Source organism: Arachis duranensis, chromosome 9 (genome assembly GCF_000817695.3).
Source record: "Arachis duranensis cultivar V14167 chromosome 9, aradu.V14167.gnm2.J7QH, whole genome shotgun sequence".
Classification (NCBI taxonomy): domain Eukaryota; kingdom Viridiplantae; phylum Streptophyta; class Magnoliopsida; order Fabales; family Fabaceae; genus Arachis; species Arachis duranensis.
The window spans coordinates 72305428-72326930 of record NC_029780.3 but is presented as its reverse complement, the minus strand read 5'-3'; the positions used below and the strand labels follow the sequence as shown (position 1 = coordinate 72326930).

At 39.7% G+C, this 21503-nt stretch overlaps 1 protein-coding gene across 1 annotated transcript; it reads left to right on the top strand.

The window, feature by feature from the left end:
• The first annotated feature begins 20224 nt into the window (after positions 1-20224).
• On the top strand, positions 20225-21238 carry LOC107465905 (uncharacterized). The gene is made up of 2 exons (XM_016084891.1): positions 20225-20911; positions 21137-21238. Exons 1-2 carry the CDS (start codon positions 20225-20227, stop codon positions 21236-21238), a joined length of 789 nt encoding a protein of 262 aa, XP_015940377.1.
• Positions 21239-21503: the final 265 nt, after the last annotated feature.

The following is a 21503-nucleotide window of genomic DNA, read 5'->3' as shown; positions in this document are numbered from 1 at the left end:
AGTCCCATGCATCTAACTTCTCATGGACGGTTGCTACTTGAAGACGATCCATTGCTTCCTTGAAAGATGGACATGGATATTCTTCCATGGAGGGTTATGGTGGAAGGTAGAATTCATCTTGTGGTTGAAAGTTCTCATGCATTGGAGGTGGTTCATCTTAGTCATGGTATGGAGGAGGTGGTTCTTGGAAGGGTTGATATTGTGGTGGTTCCATGTGTGGCTCATATAGCTCAAAAGGTGGTTGGTATGGTGGATATGGATTTGGGTCATATGAAGGTGTTTGGCGAAAATAGGCTTGTGAGTATGGTTGAGAGTTATATTGAGGATATGACTCATAGGCATATGGTGGTGGTTCTTGAAAGTCACAATAAGAGTCACCATAACCATTGTCTTGGTATGCATCAAGGAATGGCTCTTGTTCATAGTGCATTGGTGGAGGTTATTGCCAAGAGGATTGATCACATGCATATTGCTCCTCCCACCTTTGGTTGTCCCATCCTTGATGCATGTTGTCATTGAAATTCACATCTCCTACAACATAATGAGAACCAAACTCAAAGCCAAAGTGAGAATTCATAACGAAAGGAAAAAACAAAAATCAAAAGCTAATAGAAAACAAGAGAAACGAAATTCTACAACTAGCAATTAATGTAAAAAGCAAGATATTCATACTATTTACATATATACAATAACCAATAACATAACACTATTGCAACTCCCCGGCAACGGCGCCATTTTGATGAGTGGAAAATTGACGGTATAGAATTTTACTAATGAAATCTCATTGTAAAGTATAGTTTCTAAACTAACAATAATCCTTTCATACAAAAATTTGTTTGTCACAAGTAACAAACCCCTAATAATCCTAATAACCGAAGTATTTAAACCTCGGGTCGTCTCTCAAAGGAATTGCAAGGTAGTGTTCTTGTTATTGGTTATAAGTTGTATATTTTGGGGTTTTTAATAAGAAACATGAAAAGTAAATGGCAAGGAAATTAAATAACAAAAAGGTCTTGGCAGGGGTTGGTGGTCAAGGATCTCTATCCCTATCACTAACCACAATATGAGAATTGGCAAGGATCAATCCCATTAAATCATCCTCTAACTAGTAAAGGAAAGTCAAATAAGCTATATCAATCTAAGTCTATAGGTCCTAGCTCTCCAGTAATTGAATTAAGGAGAACTAGAGTCAATGGCTCCCAATCATCAATTACTTAGACATTAGCAACTCAAGAATTCTTAAGTTACCTCTCCAAGCAAAGAGCATAAACTTCTACTCTAACATCCTTCCAAGTATTTCATCAAACACTTGGAAGGCATAAAAGAAAAGCATAGTAAAATCAACAACAAGAATAAAATCTAACAATAACTAATTGCAAAGAATTAACAACAACAATCAAAGAAAACAAGATCTACATGAATTACCTCAAATGACATTAAAGGAAAATAGAAGAAGGAAGAGTGCATCAATAACAAAGTAAACATTTACAAGAATGAAATAAAAAATTAGAGAGAGGAAGAGTAGAGGAACAAGAAATTGTAAAGAAAAAGTAAATCAAAGCATGAATTAAACCTAGATCTAAGAAGAGATTAACCTAAACCTAAACCATATCCTAATCCTAGAGAGAAGAGAGAGCTTCTCTCTCTAAAAATAACTTTCCCTCCAAAACTAAACTAAACTAAACTAATGGTAACTAAGTGTCTAAGTGTGTAATCCTTCTTCAATCCTTGGGTTAAATAGCATCAGAAATGAGTTGGATTGGGTCCAAAATGCTTCAGAAATCACTGGCCACGAGTTGCACTTTAGTGAGTCATGTACAACATCGGTACGTACATGTTCAATGTGCATACACATCTCTAGACGCGTGACAACTATGGCAAATCTTATATTAATTTGAAGCCCCGGATGTTAGCTTTCTAACGCAACTAGAAATGCCTCATTTGGATCTTTGTAGCTCAAGTTATGGTGGATTAAGTGTGATGAGGTCAGGCTTGACAGCTTTGCGTTTCCTTCATTTCTTCATGAGTTCTCTATTTCTACATGCTTTTTTCTTCATTCCCTCAATCTAATCTTTGCCTCTTAAATCTGAAATAACTTAGCAAACACATCAAGGAATCTAATGGAATCAAGGTGAATTAAATTTAGCTATTTTAAGTCCTAAAAAGCATGTTTCCACTCTTAAGCACAATTAAAGGAGAATAACAAAAACCATGCTATTTCATTGAATAAATGTGAGAAAAGTTGACAAAACCCTCTAATTTCAACACAAGATAAACCCTAAAAATGGGGTTTATCAGTAACTTGCAAGGGGAAAGCTTGTGAAGGCCGGGAACAAGGAGTTGAGCATCGAACCCTCACCGGAAGTGTATCTACTCTATTCGCTCAAGAGTTGATCACTCAATTCTCTCCAAAGCATGCGTTCTAAGATTTGTTCTTTATATAACAATCAACAATTGTTTAATGCATGCATACAAATATCATGAGGTCTTATTTATAGGTTATAATGGGGCTAGGGTAAGGGTAAGGATGTATATGGTCAAGTGAGCTTGAAACTTGAATCTTTGATTAACCTAAGCTCTCACTAAACACATACACAACCTATACAATTCTAATACAATACCTAGATACCCATGATTCCCACTTTTCCACATACTCATGCATCCTCTTTAATTCACATTCCATATGCATTGTTATTATTACTTTGTTTTGGGGCATTTTTGTCCCCTTTTTATTGCTTTTCTTTTTCTCTTTTTCTTTTTCTTTTGTATATATATTTTTTCTTTTATTTATATATATATTTTCTTTTTTTCTAAAGTATATACAACGTATCAATGCATATGGTTTTACATTTAATCAATACATGAGTGTGTACCCAATTCCCCAAAATTTTCAACAAAATACAAAAACACTCTTTTACCTCAACCAAGGTCCCAAGTTTCCCATACCCAAATGATATACACCCTCACTAGCCTAAGCTAATCAAAGATCCAAGTTAAAGGACATTCATTGCTTTTCACTTAGGGGTGGTGATGTGCTAAAAATTAAGAACAAAAGGGATTAAATAGGCTCAAAATTGGCTAACAATGGTTGATGAAAGGTAGGCTATTTGAGAAAGTGAGCTAAATGAAATGATGGCCTCAATTATATAAATACATGTATACATGGAATAATGGACATAAAGAATCGAACAAATCAAAGATTACAATCACAGAAAGAGAACAAGACACACAAGAATGGACATAAGTGGCTATAAGATATAACCACACAATTGGGCTCAAAACTCACATGCTTGTGTTCTTAGCTCAAAAATCATGTTCCAAAATAAATTCTTCAAGCAAGTTTAACACAAAAAAAATTTCCGAATTGGTGGGGTGCCCCTAAAAACAATTTCTTGGAAAAGAAGTCATCACCCTAACCAAGTAGACAAGAGCAACTACTATGCAAAAAGTGTTCAAAACAAAAACTAACCATGCAATTTATTCTAATCAACAAAAGAAAAATCAAATCATGGATGTTGGAAAGAAAAAAATGGTTGTTACCTACGAAAGTCAGAAATGACCTCCCCACACTTTAGAACTTTGCACGGTCCTCCGTGCTATGAGTAAGGCGCAAGGTAGGCTTGGGGTCGGTACCCCCACTATCCATTTCGTGAGAGCTCGTATCGCTAAGGTTTGAAGTGGATGTGGAAATGTCCGGCTCTTCGATAGGTGGGTTAACATAACCCCAAAGCTTCTTCATGTAAGCAAATCGGCGTTGGTTTCGCCACTCATATCGATCCACCTTTTTGGTAAGCTTGAGAAGCAGTTGGTGGGATGACTTTTGTGATGCAGATGAAGAGGTAGGAATGTCGGAAGGGGGAACTATGTTAAGGCTTGTGGTGTCCACAGGAGGCTTGAGGTATCTTCCGCTAGGGGCGATGGCGCCCTTTGCCGGAATCATTGCCTTCATATCCTTAGCCTCTTGGGGGACACCAGTAGCAGCAACCAAATCTGATACCAAGGTAGAAAACAGGAGATTACCCTTGGCATGGACATGACCCATCGCTTGTCTGATGAGGAGAGGGATATTGAACGACCTCTCAGTGAGTATGCACCAAACGAGGAGGGCTAAGTCCACCGTAATGGATGACTCATGAGGGCTTGGAAGCACGGAATGGGATAAGATCTGTGCCCACACTCGAGCTTCCATAGTGAGTGTGCGTGTGTCAATGCACTTAGGCCGGAGCCTGAATCTTCTTTGGGTCCAATGTGATTTCGGTTTGGCAATGACCTTAAGGATATAATCCCAATCAAAACCGTGTGTGCAGCGCTGTTGCAGGACCTCTTGGTAACTATTTGTCCCTTCCACCACTGGTAAGATCTTAAGTATCCCTTGAATAGCCTCTTTCGAAATTGTGACTTGCTTCCGGCGCACAAAAATAGTCTGAAGATAAGGGGAATGGTAATTGGAGTAGAACTCCACCACCCAAGAAAGGTTGACCTCTTGTGGTTTCTGCATCAGAAATTCCCATTGTCGCCGCTCAGTGTGTGGTAAGATACACTGAACACGATGCTCTGGAGGAACGAGGAGTTGTTCAGGATGATAACTTCTTTCAACCATAGCGGGGAGCATGAGCTCACAATAGCGGTTGGGAAACCTTGTGGGGTCCTTTGCAGGGTTGCCCTTCTCTTGCTCATCAATATTGATGGTGCCTTTCGCCCTCTTGGAGAGAGGTTTGATTTTTGGTGCCGGAAGCGCCTTAGTAGTTGTTCTTCGAGGTGCCCTCTTGGTAGGCAGCTTTTTCGGAGCCTTTTCCTTGTCCTTTTTGATGGCCATCCTGAAATGGGAAGGAAAAGAGAAAACATTAAACTAAAAGAAGCAACACAAACATAATAACATGCGAGTGAGAAATAATGCCATAGAGGAGTAAAGCATCTTGAAGGCATGACAGCTGCAACATGCAAGCAAGACAACAATGCAATAATTGGGGCATATCACTAGCATGAGATGCAAGAGTGAGAAAGACATGCACGTAAGGCATGAGAAGAATAGCTCAAGAACCAATAACAACACAAAATGACATATGCAAGAAAGATTATAAGCACGAGAAAATCAATTACCTAATCTATCTCTAAGACAATAAAGGCTGCAAAAGGAATAAAGTGGAGTTAGAGAGGGTTGAAACACAATTCTTGTAATATGACATAAGGAAGCAAGTCATGAGTATGAACAAATGAATGGTAAAGATGAAGTGCAATAAGTTCAATGCACAATAAGAAGGCAAGTGTATTGAGAGAAGAGCACCAAATTAAAAGCATAATGTCAAAATGAACTAAAAATGTCATAGGTGCATTCCAACAAACACTAGGTGTGCAACATTCAAACAATAAGCAAATTGAATAAATTTATAAATGCAATACCCCAAAATGAAATACCCAACATCAAAACAACATCACATAATCATAAAGGAGTCAAAAGATAACAAGATAACCTATCAAAGCAAGAGCAAACTCAAAATTCAACACCCATAAAAAAATAGAAAAAGAAAGAAATCAAATGAGCAAGACCAAATTAAACAAAGTGCAACTAAGAAAAGGAAATGAAAGAAAGTAGATAAATGCAACTAAGAAGAAAAGAAATGAAGCAAAGACAAAAGAAAAGGAGGAAGAATATAACCTTGAGAGGATAAAGAGAAGGTAAGGTAAGGTGCAAGTGAGAAAAGGAGAAGAGAGAAGAGAGAGGAAGAGGAGAGAGAAAGTGGGACCGCCAGAAGTGGTGGTCACCGGTGGTTGAAGTCGCCGGTCGTAGTGGGCGGAGACAAGGTGGTAGGAGGAGGGAAGAAGAAGAGAAGAAGTAATGGAGGAAGGAAATTAAGGGAGGAGAGTGAAACAGGGCGCGCTGTGTACATGTTATGTTGGCCTATTGACGCGTGCGCGTCGCCCACGTGTGCGCGTAGGTGGAAAAAATAGCAACGACGCGTGCGCGTCGCCCCACGTGTATGCGTGGGTGGCACTTGTGCTCCCAGCACAATGTTCACGCAAAGTTGGCATGACTCTCGGGTTAATGTACTAGAGGACGCAAGATGAGCAATCGACGCGTGCGCGTCGCCACACGCGTACGCGTGGGTGGCACTTGTGCTCCCAGCACAAAACTCGCCCAACCTTCGCATGAGTTTTTCTACGAGAGAATCTAGAAGTGGTGATCGACGCGTGTGCATCGCCCATACTTACAGCATATGCGTACGCGTGGGTAGCATTTGTGCTCCCAGCATAGTGTTCGCCCAGATGTCGCACAACTCTCAGGTTTTAGTACCAGGAGTGGCGTAGACGCATCGACGTGTACGCGTTGCCGACGCTTGCGCGTGGGTGACCCTCTTTTTTTTAACATAGAGAAAGGCATTTTTAAAACATTCTTGGCAGTCATTCAGCTAGATAATTCAAGAAAACACTCACAATTTTATACAATACTCAAAATGAAGCATTTTCTTCAACACAACCAATTCAACAAAATTGCCAAGATTAATGAAATCTTAGTGAGTACCACACAATCTAACAAAGTCAACAAAATCTAGTGTATCTAAACAAACTCAACAACACCAAGAAATCACAAAATTCACAAAGAATCTAAAGCTAGAAGTAAGAAAGTATACACACGAAAGATCATACCGTGGTGGGGTGTCTCCCACCTAGCACTTTTCTTTAACGTCCTTAAGTTGGACGGTCATGAGCTTATGCTTCCTCTCCTTTTGGTGCATCCTCAAGTAGGAACACCCCCACTTCCTTTGGTAATTTGTAGCCATGGTACTTCTTCACTCTATGGCCATTCACCTTGAAAGTTGCATCATTTGAGGGTCAAATAATTCTACTACACTATAGGGCTTTACCTCCTTTATTATGAAGGGTCCTTCCCATCTTGAACGGAGCTTTCCAACCATGAATTTGAGCCTCGAGTTGTAGAGGAGAACTTCATCACCTTCTTGAAAATCCTTCTTCCAGATATGGTGATCATGAAATGCCTTAGTCTTTTCCTTGTAGATTCAAGCATTCTCATATGCCTCCATCCTAAGACATTCAAGCTCCTCTAGTTGCAATTTCCTGGCTATACCCATCTTGGTGATGTCCATGTTACACTGCTTAACCGCCCAATAGGCTTTATGCTCAATCTCCACCGGACGGTGGCATGCCTTACCATAGATGATCCGAAAGGGACTCATCCCTAATGGGGTCTTATAGGCTGTCCTATATGCCTATAATGCATCTCCCAACCGAGAGCTCCAGTCCTTCCTTTGTGGATTCACCACTTTCTCTAAAATTCACTTAATCTACCAGTTGGACATCTCTGCTTGCCCATTTGTTTGGGGGTGATAGGCAGTTGAAACCTTGTGTAATATCCCATTGCACTTGAGTAGTGCTTCTACCTTCCTGTTACAAAAGTGGCAACCTTGGTTGCTTATGATTGCTCGTGGTGACCCATAGCGGCATACAATATTTTTTCTAATGAAACAAATCACGGCATTAGCGTCATCAAGGCAGGTAGGTATCACTTCCACCCACTTTGATACGTAGTCAACTGCCAACAAAATATACGGATACCCACTTGAGTTAGGAAATGGCCCCATAAAGTCTATGCCCCATACATCAAAGATTTCACAAAACAACATTGGTTGTTGAGGCATTTCAACCTTTTGGGATGCATTTCCCGACTTCTGGCATTGGTGACACGACACACAAAATTGATTAGCATCCTTGAATAAGGTTGGCCACCAGAATCCACAATCCAAAACCTTTTTAGCCGTACGTTGTGGGCCAAAGTGGCCGCCACACTTGGATGAATGGCAAGCTTCAAGAATGGGTTGGATTCTGGGACACATCTTCGAATTACTTGGTATACTCCCCTCTTCCACAAGTGAGGGTCATCCCAAATGTAATATTTGGAATCACTCCTCAACTTATCCCTTTGATGTTTTGAAAAGTTGAGAGGGAAGATCTTAGCAACCAAGTAGTTCGCCAAGGAAAACTATATGAAATGGCATGAAAACTATCCAAAGGGAATAAGTCATTAATCAGAAATGGGTCATATTTGAGATTTTCAAGGTGGCTTAGATGATCTGCAACTAAATTTTGTGACCCACTTCGATCCCTAATCTCAATGTCAAATTCTTGCAAGAGCAAGATCCAACGTCTGAGTCTAGGTTTTGACTCATTCTTTGTCAGCAGATATTTTAAAGCTGTATGATCAGTATATACCACTATTTTGGAGCCTAGCAAGTAAGATCTAAATCTATCCAATGCATGAACAATGGCTAAGAGCTCTTTTTCTGTAGTGGTATAATTGGATTGTGCTGCATCCAATGTCTTGGAGGAGAAAGCAATGATGTAGGGAGCTTACCATCGCGCTGTGCAAGCGCGGCACCTATGGCATGATTTGATGCGTCACACATGATCTCAAACGGCTGCATCCAGTTAGGACCCCTCACAATTGGTGTCGTGGTAAGAGCTCTCTTCAACTCCCTAAATGCATCCGCACAAGCACTATCAAACTCAAAATCTACGTCCTTTTGGAGTAGGCGCGACAACGGCAATGCAATCTTGCTAAAATTCTTGATAAAGCACCTATAGAATCCTGCATGCCCAAAAAAGGAACGGACCTCCCTCACAGATGAGGGGTGAGATAAACTGGTAATGACATCAACCTTGGCCAGGTCTACAGAAATGTCCTTATCAGAAACTACGTGTCCTAACACTATACCTTGTCTCACCATGAAATGGCATTTTTCAAAATTTAGGACAAGGTTAGTGTTAACACACCTCTCTAAGACTTTGGCCAAGTTCTCTAAATAACTATCAAATGAAGTCCCATACACACTGAAGTCATCCATAAAGACTTCCAAATAACTCTCCATAAGATCAGAAAAGACACTAATCATGCACCGCTAAAAACTGGCGGGTGCATTGCATAGCCCAAATGTCATTCTTTTGTAGGAAAAGGTGCCAAAGGGACAAGTAAATATGGTATTTTCCTGAGCCTCAGGAGCAATATGTATCTGGAAGTAACCAGTAAAATCGTCAAGAAAGCAATAATAGGATTTACCCGCAAGTCAGTCCAACATCTGGTCAATGAATGGCAAAGGGTAGTATCGTTGTGGCATACAACCTCCTATAATCAATGCACACCCGCCAAGAATTTTGCACTCTTGTCGTGACCACTTCACCATCCTCTTTCTTGATGGCAGTGATTCATGATTTCTTTGGAATGACTTGTACCGGACTCACCCATTCACTATCAGAAATCGGATACATAATACCCGCATCAAGTAGTCTTGTGACTTCCTTTTTCACTACATCAAGGATAGTGGGGTTGAGTCTTCTTTGGTGTTGTCTAACCGGCCGGGCTCCCTCTTGGAAGAAGATACGATGCATGCACATATGTGGGTCAACTCCCACAATGTTAGCCAAGCTCCAACCGATTGCTTTCTTGTGCTTCCTTAGGACCTCTAGGAGCTTCTTTTCTTCTTGACTAGAAAGCTCACTAGCAATAATGACAGGAAACTTTTGGTTGTCGTCAAGGAATACATACTTCAAATGAGAGGGGAGAGGCTTCAATTTACTCTTTACCTCAAGTTGAGGTTCCTTTTCACCGAGCTCATGGAGTTCATTCTCAACTACTTTTTCTTGTTCACCCTCATGATCATCCGTCTCTTCAACAATAGTGTTGTATAACTTGTTGTGATCTTTTCTTCGTACCTCCGCTACTACCTCATCAATTACATCACATCGGAGAATGGAATGCTCTTCAATTGGGTGTCTCATGGCTTCTTCCAAATTGAACTTGATAGTCTTATTTCCTACCTCAAAAGAGTATGTGCCGGTAATGGCATCCAATTTGAATTTAGAGGTCTTCAAGAAAGGTCTATCAAGTAAATGGAGGAAGAACTTGTATTATCTATTGGAGGCATTTCAAGGATGTAGAAATCAACTGGAAATACCAAATCCTTGATCGCCACAAGTACATCTTCTGCTATTCCTACTACGGTGATCATACTCTTGTTGGCTAAGGCAAATTTGGCGGCCGACCTCTTCAATGGAGCTAAATTTAACCGTGCAAAGATAGAAAGTGGCATGATGCTTACGCAAGCCTCTAAATCACACATACAGTCATTAAAAGTAACTCAACCAATACGACAAGACACTAAACATGGTCTAGGGTCACCACACTTTTCTGGAATAGGCTTCATCAATGACGAAATGAAACTACCCAGTGACAATATCTCTAACTCACCTATCATATCCTTGTGTGTGCACAAGTCTTTTAAAAATTTTGCATATTTCGGAATTTGTTGAATGGCATCAAGAAGTGAGATGGTTACCTCAACCTTCTTGAATACTTGAAGCATGTTTAAATCAAATTCTAGAGTTTTGTTGGCCTTTTCTTACCATGGAAGGGAATGGGATGGGAATGGATTCATCCATTAAAGCCTTCCTCCTCCTTAAGGCTCATTTCCTCTTCCTCTTGCTTTGTGTCTACTTCCTCTTCTTTATGTGGAGCTTCAACAACCACTTCCTCCTCATAAATGTCTTCCATGATCCTAGGAGGTATCTCTTCCAATGTAGTCCCCGACCGTAGTGTAATGGCATTGAGGCCGCCCTTCGGGTTTGGAAGGGGTTGGGATGGAAGGTTAGAAGAGCTTGAGGGTTGGTTGGTGTTGTTGGAGGAAGGTAAAACCATCCTTGAGAGCATCTCGGTGATGTTGGCCAATTTAGCACTCATGCTACCATATTATGCATTCAAGGTATTAAACTGAGCCTTGTTGTTCTCTTTTTCTTTTTTTCCACTGTAGCTCTAAGTCTTTCATGGTCAAGGGCGAGGGTACGGTTGGAATCATCAACTTGGTTGGTAGAAGAGGAAGAGAATTGGTTGGATTGTTGCCTTTGATGTGGTGCTTGGTATTTGGGGTAGTTGTTTTGGTTTTGATGAGGTGCTTGGTTGTGGTGATTTTGGTTGGCTTGATGGTTGTTTTTGTTATGGTGGTATTGGGATGAAGATTGGTGGTTGTTGTGGTAGTGAAAAGAGGAGTTGTTTCATCTTTGGATTTGATTGCTCCCTTGTGCATTGTCCCTCCACCCTTGATTGGAATTATTGCCATGAGAGTAGTTGTTTTGGCCTTGAGAGGGGTAGTGTGGACGGTTGTTATAGTTCACATTGGCTACGGCAAGGGTATAGTCCTCTTGAACTTGGTGGCATTGGTCGGTATAATGTGCGGTGCTAGAGCATAAGCCACATATTCTAGGAGGCCCTTCAAGTTGGGGAACTTGGGGTGGGACTTGGACGGCTTGAATAGAATAGAATACTTTTTGTTCCTTGAGCATCTCTGTGAGGATAGTAGTCATGTCCCCATGCACCTTGGTCAACATGATTCAGAAGGAGGTGCCTCCACCACACCCTTGAGGGGATTGCTCCTCACCCTTACATGTTGTGTAGCCTCAGCGACGTCATTTATCAAGCTCCAAGACTCCACTACCATTTTGTTTTTGGAAAGGGAACTACCACTAGAAGCGGTGAACAATCTCTTGTCCTCTGTGCAAAGACCTCCGGTGAAATAACTAATGACCAAGTGAGTGTCCAATCCATGTGGTGGACAAGATTCCAATAGCCTCTTGAATCTAGTCCAATACTCATACAAACTCTCTTGGTCCTCTTGCATAATTGCATTATACCATAGATTTCTTTTCAGATGTAGTCGGTCTTTTCTGGCGGAAAGAACTTGTATAAAAACTCTCTTTACAACAAATCCCATTCGGTCACTACCTCATCCGGTTGGGAATAGAACCCCACGTTTTTGCTTGTCCCTCAAGAGAAAAGGAAAAAGCAAAATCCATAATAGCAATCTCATCGGCCCCATGCCTCCGAGCCGTGGAACAAATAACTTGAAAATCTTTTAGATGTCAGATGGGGTCTTGACCCGAAAGCCCATGATACTTGGGAAGTAGATTTATCAAGCTATTCTTCAACTCTAAGTTCAGATCAAGATTGGGGTCCGATGCCACTTGTTCGTGCAAAGTGATGCAGCGTGGTTCCGCGATGAAATTCTCACCTGTAGGATGCAAAGATGTATTAGTGATGTCAACAGAGAAATAAGAAGTTGTGGACTCCAAGTCACTCTCGGTTACGTCTAGTAATTTGGTATGATCCTCAAGAGAGGCCGAAGCACTAGCCTTATAGTCCAATCACCGCCTAGTTTACCGAGTGTGTAACAAAGTTCTTTCAATCACAAGATCAAGCTCAGCTAAGCTAGAGTTCGGTTGAGACCGAGTCATCAAACTTGGGAGTCATAGCTCATGCATAAAAGAAATCTAAACTAAAAACAAAATATTGAAAGCAAGTAAACTATCTACACTATCCACATATTCACATAACCAATGTCAAGGCATACGTTGCAACCATTCCCCTGCAACGGCGCCAAAAATTTGATGTGGAAACTATCATCGGTAAAGAATTTAACAAAATATTCACGTTGCAAGTATAGCTCTCAACAGACAAACAATTCTCAATCAAATTTTAAAGATTGGTTGTCACAAAGTTCAACCCCAATAAAAGTAATCCGAAGTATGAATGGGCAAACATGTGCATCAACATTAGTTAGAATTCTGGGGTTGGGAGTCATGATAAAAAATTTAAACTACTAGACTTAACATGCAAGGAATCTTAAAGTGCAAGAAACTAAATCAAGTAACTAAAGCAAGGTATGAGTAATTTCAATCTAACAAGAGAACATATAGTCTATTTCTACTCTAGAACTAAGCAATTAACTATAACAAGAATCAAGCAATTGAGATTTTTGGTTTTCAAATATGAATAATAAAAGGAACTCTTGGCTAGGTGTAGGAATTGGGGTCACCATCCTTGTATAATAACCATATCTTAACAATTATGAGGAACCAAGCTCATTAAGTCTACTTCCAAAAGATTTAAGTATGTAATATCTACTTCTAAGCTTGAAGTACGTCAAATGGCTTGGTCAATCTCAACTCATAAGTCCTAATCTAACTACCAATTGGCTTAGTAGTGGATTAGTGTCAATGTGTATCAACTTGACTACCAAGTGTTCTCAAATCACCAAATCAATTAGACCCAATGACTCAAGTTTACCCAATTCCCTTAGCCTAGGCCAAGAGTAAAGCAAACTACTCCATAATCAAAGGAAACATTTCATCAAACACATGGCATGCGCTAACAAAAGACATATTCAAATTGCAATTAAAATGGAACTTACAAGTACCTACTAACAATTATCAATAGAAAACAACTCAAACAACACTCTTAATCATGAAAAACATCAATGCATTTATAGGAATTCAAGATCCACAAAGTTCATAAAATGAGAAGAAAATGCGAAATAACAATAAAATATAAATCCAACACAAGATCTAAACAAAATTATACTAGAGAATACAAAATTAAGTAATCAAAATTAGAAATCAACAAAACCCAATTCAGAATTTAACAAGGGAAGATCAAATCAAACTAGATCTAGAGAGGAATAAGGGTTTATCTCTCTAGAAGAACAAGAAACAAAAACTAGCTAAAATGGTGTGTAAGTGTGTAATGAAAGATCCCCCCTTTCCCCCTTGGTTCCTTAGGTCTTTTCCATGCAGAATTATCTTGAATTTGGGCCTGGGGCTCCTCAGAAATCGCCAGCCATGAGTTCATTAATGAGGTCACGTGCTGAGCATCGTACGCGTCAGGCACGCGTTCGCGTAGATAGGGTTTTTGCCATTGTACGCGAATGCGCCAATTCTCGCACGCCAAGCTGAACCATGGTCCCACGCGTAAGGGTGGGTCAAGCATGCACATCAGTGCCAATTCTCCAAAGCTCCAATTTTCATGTTCCTTCCACTTATACATGATTTCTTTCCATTTTCTAGACCATCCTTGCCCTATAAACTCTAAAATCACTTAACAAATGCATCACGACATCGAATGGTAATAGAAGAGATTAAAATATAGCATTTTTAAGGTCAAAGGAGCATGTTTTCAATTATGAAGCAAAATTAGAAAGGAAACACAAAACCATGCAATTTATATGAATAAGTACGGAAAATATTGACAAAGCCCCCAAAATCTACACAAGATAAACCACAAAATTGGGGTTTATCAGGATGGCAAAGGGACTTGAGAGCATAGTGGTTGTGTCTCATGTAGAGGATATGGAGCATGAGCATGTGGAGGGGAAAAATTGTAACGATGGTGTGTTACCACTAGGTATGAGAGGTTGATAGGCATTAGGTTCATAAGGTCCATGCGAAGGTCCTTGTTGCCAATAATTGCTTGCTTGAGACCCTCCCTCAATTTGACCTCCCATACTTTGATGCGACCCGATGTTAGTATTGTCATCCCCTACAACATGATAACAACCATACTCCAAGCCAAAAGGGTGATAGCTCATGGTGAAAAGAAAATATAGGACTCAATAATATCAACAAAAGTAATGAATAAATGAATATATATCCTAACTACCTCTATTTACCTAGGACTAAACAAATAAAAATGTTAGTTACTACTACTAGTTAGATAGAGGCACCATCTACCAATAAGTGTCAAGTAATAAACAAAACTCTAGTATTAACACTATTCACATATTTACAACAACCAAAACTATAGCACTCATTGCACTTAGTGTCCTTGGCAACGGCGTCAAAAACTTGATAGTGAGAGTTATCATCGGTTTAGAATTTCACAAAAATAGAATCTTGTTGCAAGCATAGTCTAAACCAACAATCAACTCCCAATGAAAGTTTAGAATCAAAAGATGTAACTATTTGTTTCGAGGGTTCCTTGAAACTGAAAGGTCGATCTCGGACGAGATCTTCTGGATTGACCAAGGCGATCGTGTCTGACTTGTTGGAGTAGGAGGCGTTACTGGTCCCGGTTCACCGGAGGGGGTGGTACCTGCAAGAGAATCCGATGCTTAAGTTAGCAAGGGCTTTAGGCAGGTTTTTTTTATAGAATTGGCGTATGAGTTATACATGGGTGCTCCAGTATATTTATAGATGACCTTTCTTTGAGATAAGTTGGTTATCTTATCTTATCTTTTGTGGAGGAGATCTCTATCTTTTGGTCAACCGCCTTCTGGTGAGCGGAGATCCTTTATTTTTGGGCCTGTTTAGGCCTCTATTGCAATCTTCCAAACTCTTTGTGAAGAGGTCGGTAATGGACCAACCTTCCAAGATGTCGGTCCATTTGCTTTAGGCCAACTCGGACCTTGTAACTCGGACCGGTGTATGAACACAATTCAAAACAAAGCTAATTCCAGGAGTTTTAATTCACGGGTCGTCTCCCAAGGACTAGTGATCAAGGAGTGCACAATTTCGGTTGTGAAGGCAAATGAGATTTTTCAATGAAGAAATAAACAATTAAAGGAATAAAAAAACATTTAAAATTGCGATTAATGAACTAATAAAGGGATTAAAGAACTAGCTATGTAATATGAACAAGATATAAAAGTGATTGAGGTATGTATGTGTGTGTGTGTGATTCAAAGCATAAATGAAATCTTGGCTTGGGATGAGCTAGGGGTCCTTTCTTGTTGCAATCACAACTATGACAATTGCAATGGATTAATGTCACTTAGTTAACCCGTACATCGGAGAGTATGTTAAGTGACCATAGTTGTTCTTAATCCACAAATCCTAACTCACTTGCTAATTGCCTTAGCAACAAGTTAGCGTTAGTGGAAACAAGAACAATTAACAATCCAAGAATTATCACTAAATGTTGGACATTCCAACTCTAGGAACCCATATGCTCATTTTCCCTAAGCCAAGCGGTGGAAATTTAGCCCATAATCAAAATTGATATTTCCACAAACACTTGGTGGAAATAAACACAAATCATGATAAAATTGAGAAAATTCTTGAAACTATGAGTAACAAATGATCAAAATCAACAATACTAACTCAAACAAGAATATGACAATCATCAATCATCAAAATCATCAACAAGAGATCAAAATTGCAAAAAATATATATATTAACACTATAACTTTAACTACAAGAAAGAGTATCAAAATTGTGCTATAAAAAGTAGTAATTAAGAGATACTTATAATGGAGGCTAGTACAAATCCAAGATAAAAAATGGAAAATGGCACTTGAAATGAAAAAACCCTAACAGAAACCCTAATCGTGTTGAGAGAAAACTTAAAGAAAACTAAACCTAAAGCCTCCTACTACTATCTAAAACTATCCTAATGATATGCTATCCTTCTCTAATATTTGCTCCTTGGAATATGAGCTATGGGCATCATAATTGGGACTCCAAGCCTCTCAAAATGCGAGCCACGTGCGTTTTTAATGAACGCATGTGCGGGTACTTGTGCGTACACACAAATGTGTGTGCATGCACACTTGGCCGAAATTTCAAGTTGTGCGTACGCACAAGAGGTTGTGTGCACCCACACTTCATGATACTTTGGATGATCGTACGATGCGCAAGATGCTGTGCGCTCGCACACCTCGTTTGCTTTGCTACCTGTGCGTACGCACAAGAGGCTGTGCGCACGCACACTGATGACAAGTCATCTGATGCTAGTTTCACAAGCATTTTTCATTTGTTTCATTAGGTTTTATGCACTTTCTTGCATAATAAGTAAGTGGTTGGAGTGGAATTCATAATTATTGTGATTCAATTAAACATCATTTATTTTATACAAAATCATGAGATTTATGCAAAAATTAAGTGATTATTATGAATAATGCAAATTCTTATGATTTTGGTGAGACCTTGATTTCTTGTTTGGTTGATTTTAGGTGAGAAAATGAAGAGAAGGAGAAGCATTGCAGAATAACATTGTGTTCAAATGAAACACCGCGCTCACTTGCAAAGCGCACACGCGCAGGACGATTACGCGTCAGGGACAATTTTTGAAGACCCACGTGTACGCGTGCAAGACGCGTACGCGTGCGTGACACGTACGCGTGGACATGTTTGGCAGTCGTTTTCAAAAGAGAGCGCTAGGTTCACTAAGCCAGCGTTTTCGGGGAGATTGAAATTTGGAGGCAAAGTTCTGCAATCAACGCGCACGCATCGATGGAGCACCTGGGACAAAGCACGCGCACGTGTGGCTGGTGCTGGAGCCTGGATATGACATTTGGCTACCCACGCGCACGCATAGATGACGCGCACGCATGGGCAGCATTCATTACGCAAACATAGCGCTCAGCAAGAGAATGCTATTGAAGACGCATACGCGTCCATGACGCGTACGCGTCGATCAACAAAAACGCAAAAGGACGCGGATGCGCGGGGGACGCGCACGCGTCGATGAATGAACACTGTGCTCACTTAGAGAATGCAACGTTCCCCTGGAAGCTGCAACAAAGTGCCATTCTGATCCACTTCATAAAAGGCCGAAAAGCCCACTCCAAGTACAAAAAGGTCAGAATTGGAATGTGTATAAATAGATAGGAATTTGATTTCATGAGGGGAGCTCTCTTTTATTTTCATTTTGAAAATTTTAGAATTGAGATCAGATCTGAATTTTCCATTCTGTTTTGCTTTCTCTTTTCTGCAACTTTTACTTTACTGTTTTGGGTCTCTTGGACTTCAGATTAAAGAATTCTTCTGAATTCCTTCATCGTGGAGTTCTCTTTCACTTTTCCTTTGATAGCTTTATGAATTGAAGATATAATCATAGTTTTCTTTTTGTTTACCTTTCTTCTACATTTCTTCTTTTCTATTTTGTTAAGAGAGCAATTGAGATCTTAGTTTTCTTTCTATTTCGTTATTCTTCTGCAATTGTCGATTTCTCTTTTATAATTTTAACGTTGATTTTCATTCTATTTTAATTCTTCTACAATTTCACTTTTTTGTTTTGGTACTAAAGTCCTGATTTGAATTTTGTCATCTGAGAGTTCTTTAGTTTACTACACTTTACATTTTCTGGTTCAATTTCGATTCCCAATACCCAGATCCCCTTATTCTTCATGCAATTTAAGTTTTCTGTCAATTTAGATTCAGCAGTTTAAATTTACTGCACTTTAAGTTTCAGTTATTTACCTTTCTTGTAATTTAAGTTTCAGCTCTTTTAATTTCTTGCACCTTAAGTTTCTGTAATTTACCCTTTCCGCACTTTAAGATTCTGCCAATTTACTTTATGTATTTTATTTTCCTTGCAATTTCACTTCTGTTAGTCTAAATTCATCACCATACTAAAGTCGCTCAATCCATCAATCCCTATGGGATCGACCTCACTTCCATGAGTTATTACTACTTGATGCGACCCGGTACACTTGCCGGTGATAATCTAGATTAAGCAATTTTCTTTTGTTTTTCTCTTAAGCATATTAACTGTTTGACTCGTGTCACCTTACCCTCTAACTACATTCTAGCATTAGAATGTCCAATTTCCATTTGGGTTGTTTGTGATTGTGCAAGTCATGGAGGATGAGGAAGAAGTAACCAACAATGCTCAACCTGCAAGGAGGGTGTTGGCCTCTTACACTATCCCTAATCCTAGACACTGCGGGAGTAGTATAATCACTCTCAATGTTCATGCAAATAACTTTGAGTTGAAGGCTCAACTTATTACTTTGGTGCAGAACAATTGTTCCTATTGAGGAGGTCCACTTGAACATCCAAACCAACACCTATCCATCTTTCTCAGGATTTGTGAAACTGTCAAAACAAGTGGTGTGCATCTAGACATCTACAAGCTACTACTATTTCCATTCTCCTTGAGGGATAAGGCCTCTCAATGGCTAGAGACATTACTCAAAGAAAGCATCAATAATTGGGAAGACTAGTGAGCAAATTCCTAGCCAAATTCTATCCAACTCAGAGGATCATTAGGTTGAAGACAGAAGTACAAACATTCACTCAAATGGATGGAGAGTCACTATATGATGCTTGGGAGAGATACAAGGCCTTAATCATAAAGTGTCTACCAGAGATGTTTAGTGAATGGGACAGACTTCAAAACTTCTATAAAGGATTGACACTAAAAGCTCAAGAGGCCCTTGATTATTTAGCAGGAGGCTCAGTATAGCTTATGAAGACAGCTGAGGAAGCCCAAAATCTCATAGACACTGTGATCAACAATCAGTACTTCTATGCTCATCAGAGGCAATGCCAACTAGTTCAAAAGAAGGGTGTGTTGGAGCTTGAAGGTGTTGATACTATCTTGGCACAAAACAAACAGATGCACCAACAACTTCAGCAACAAATGGAGATGATGGCCAAGAAAATTGATGGACTACAAATTGTTGCAGTAAATATACAAAGCCAATCTCAAACCTTACATGGATGGAATCAGTCTGAAGAAGGTTTTGGGACATTCAATTATGAGCAACAAAGTCTTGAGCAGGTGCAATACATGAATAACACCTCAAGTTTGTTCCAACACGACTTTCATGGTGATGCACACAATCTATTCTAGAGGACTCATTCTAACTTGAGGTGGGGTGAACACCAGAATCAAGGACAAAGGGACTTCAACTATAACAGCCTGAGCAACACAAACAACCAAAGCCATTCATCCAATAATACTAACCAATTCAAAAACCCATAAAATACATATCACCAACCCCATAACAACTCACAAAACCACCAGAATAACTTTTCCACATCCACAATCTACCCACAAAATACCCCCGCAAATAATTCAAATAACTTCCAGCAATAACCATCTCATTTCACACAACCACAACCAAATCTGGACTCTCAAAGAATCTCTAGTCAAGAGATAATAATGGAGAAACTCATGAAAAATCAAGAGATGGCAAGACAGGATCAGGAAGCTGCAAGGAAAGATCAAGCCCTGGCATTCAAAAACCAAGAGGCCTCAATCAGAAACCTTGAAAGAAACATGGGGCAAATGGCTAAGCTGATTTCAGAAATGGGTGAGAAGAGAGAAAATACCTTCCCTAGTGCCACTGAAGACAAACCAAGAGACAAAGAAAAAGCTACAAAGTGAGAGAAGTGCAAAGCAATCATAGTGGAAAGTGAAAAAACTATAAAGAAGGAAGCCATCAATCTGGAAGAACACAACAGATAAGTTCCACAAGAAGAGACAGAGAAGAGAAGTGAAGAGGATCAGAAAACCAAAAATTCACAAATCTCAAAGGGAGATAAGAACACCCTTGAACCACAACTACAAGGGAAGAAGGAAGGGGTGAAGCCATATGTCCCCAAACATCCATATCCTCAAAGGTTCAAGAAAGAAAACGAGGATAAGCAATATTTAAAAGTCATGGACATATTCAAGACACTCAACATCAATATTTCTTTCCTGGAAGAACTTGAACAAATGCCATTATATGCCAAATTTATGAAAGAGGTGCTAATAAAGAAAAGATCCTTGAAGGAAGGACATGTTGTTGAGATGACAAGGGAGTGTAGTGCTATTCTCCAAAGAAGTTTGCTAGAGAAGAAAGATGATCCTAGATGCTTTTATATACCCTGCATCATAGGAAGCATAACTGTTGAGAAGTCATTCTGTGACCTTGGTGCAAGCATAAACTTGATGCCTCTGTCTCTCATGAGGAAACTACAAATTTTTGAGCTGAAATCTACTCGAATAGCTCTCCAAATGGCTGACAAATCTATTAAGCAAGCACTGGGAGTTGTAGAGAATGTGCTGGTAAAAGTGGAAAAATTCTTTCTCCTAGCTGACTTTGTCATCCTGGATATGGAAGAGGATCCTAACACTCCCATCATCCTGGGGAGGCCCTTGCTAGCTACGGGCAGAGCATTAATAGATGTTGAAAAAGGGGAATTATTGCTAAGAGTGCATGATGAGCACCTAGCATTTCATGTCTTCAAGACCCTACATGAACCCACTCAAGAAAAAGAATGCATAAAGGATAAGGCCAAAGACAACAGGTTAAAGGAGATTACTCCAAGGCTTCTAAACCCATGCTTAAAAGAAGTAGTAATGGTACAACATACCAAAGAAGTCAATGAGGAACTAGATCCAAAGCTCCCAGATAAAGAATCACCAAAGCGTGAATTATCTTCTGAGAAAGAAAAGAAGAAGGGGCCAAGAGGGTGGAGAAACAAGAAGATCCTTATTGAAGGCTTTTCACCAGGGGATAAAGTGGTGTTAAACACCCAACCAATGAAAGTGTCTCCACAATCGTTTGAGTACTATACTGTGAACCAGATCCTTTCACTTAAACACCTAGAAATCATCAAAGAGGAGACCAGAAGGAAGTTCACAGTAAGAGGAGAAAAGCTAAAGCACTATGATTTTCAGTATCCATGATCAGAGGACAAGATGTCAAGCTAATGACACTAAACGAGCGCTTGTTGGGAGGCAACCCAACCAGAGGTAACTCTCTTTTCTGTCACTGTTTCAATAAGAAGGTTAAGTATATTTGTCTGTATTGCAAGGAGCTAAGTTTGGTGTTGCACACCAAAGTAATTCAAGGGTGAATGTTGGATGCTAAGTTTGGTGTTCCACCAAAGATTTTAGAATACATTGCACCCTCAGAATGACTAATTATCAGCTCCAAACAATCAGAGACTAC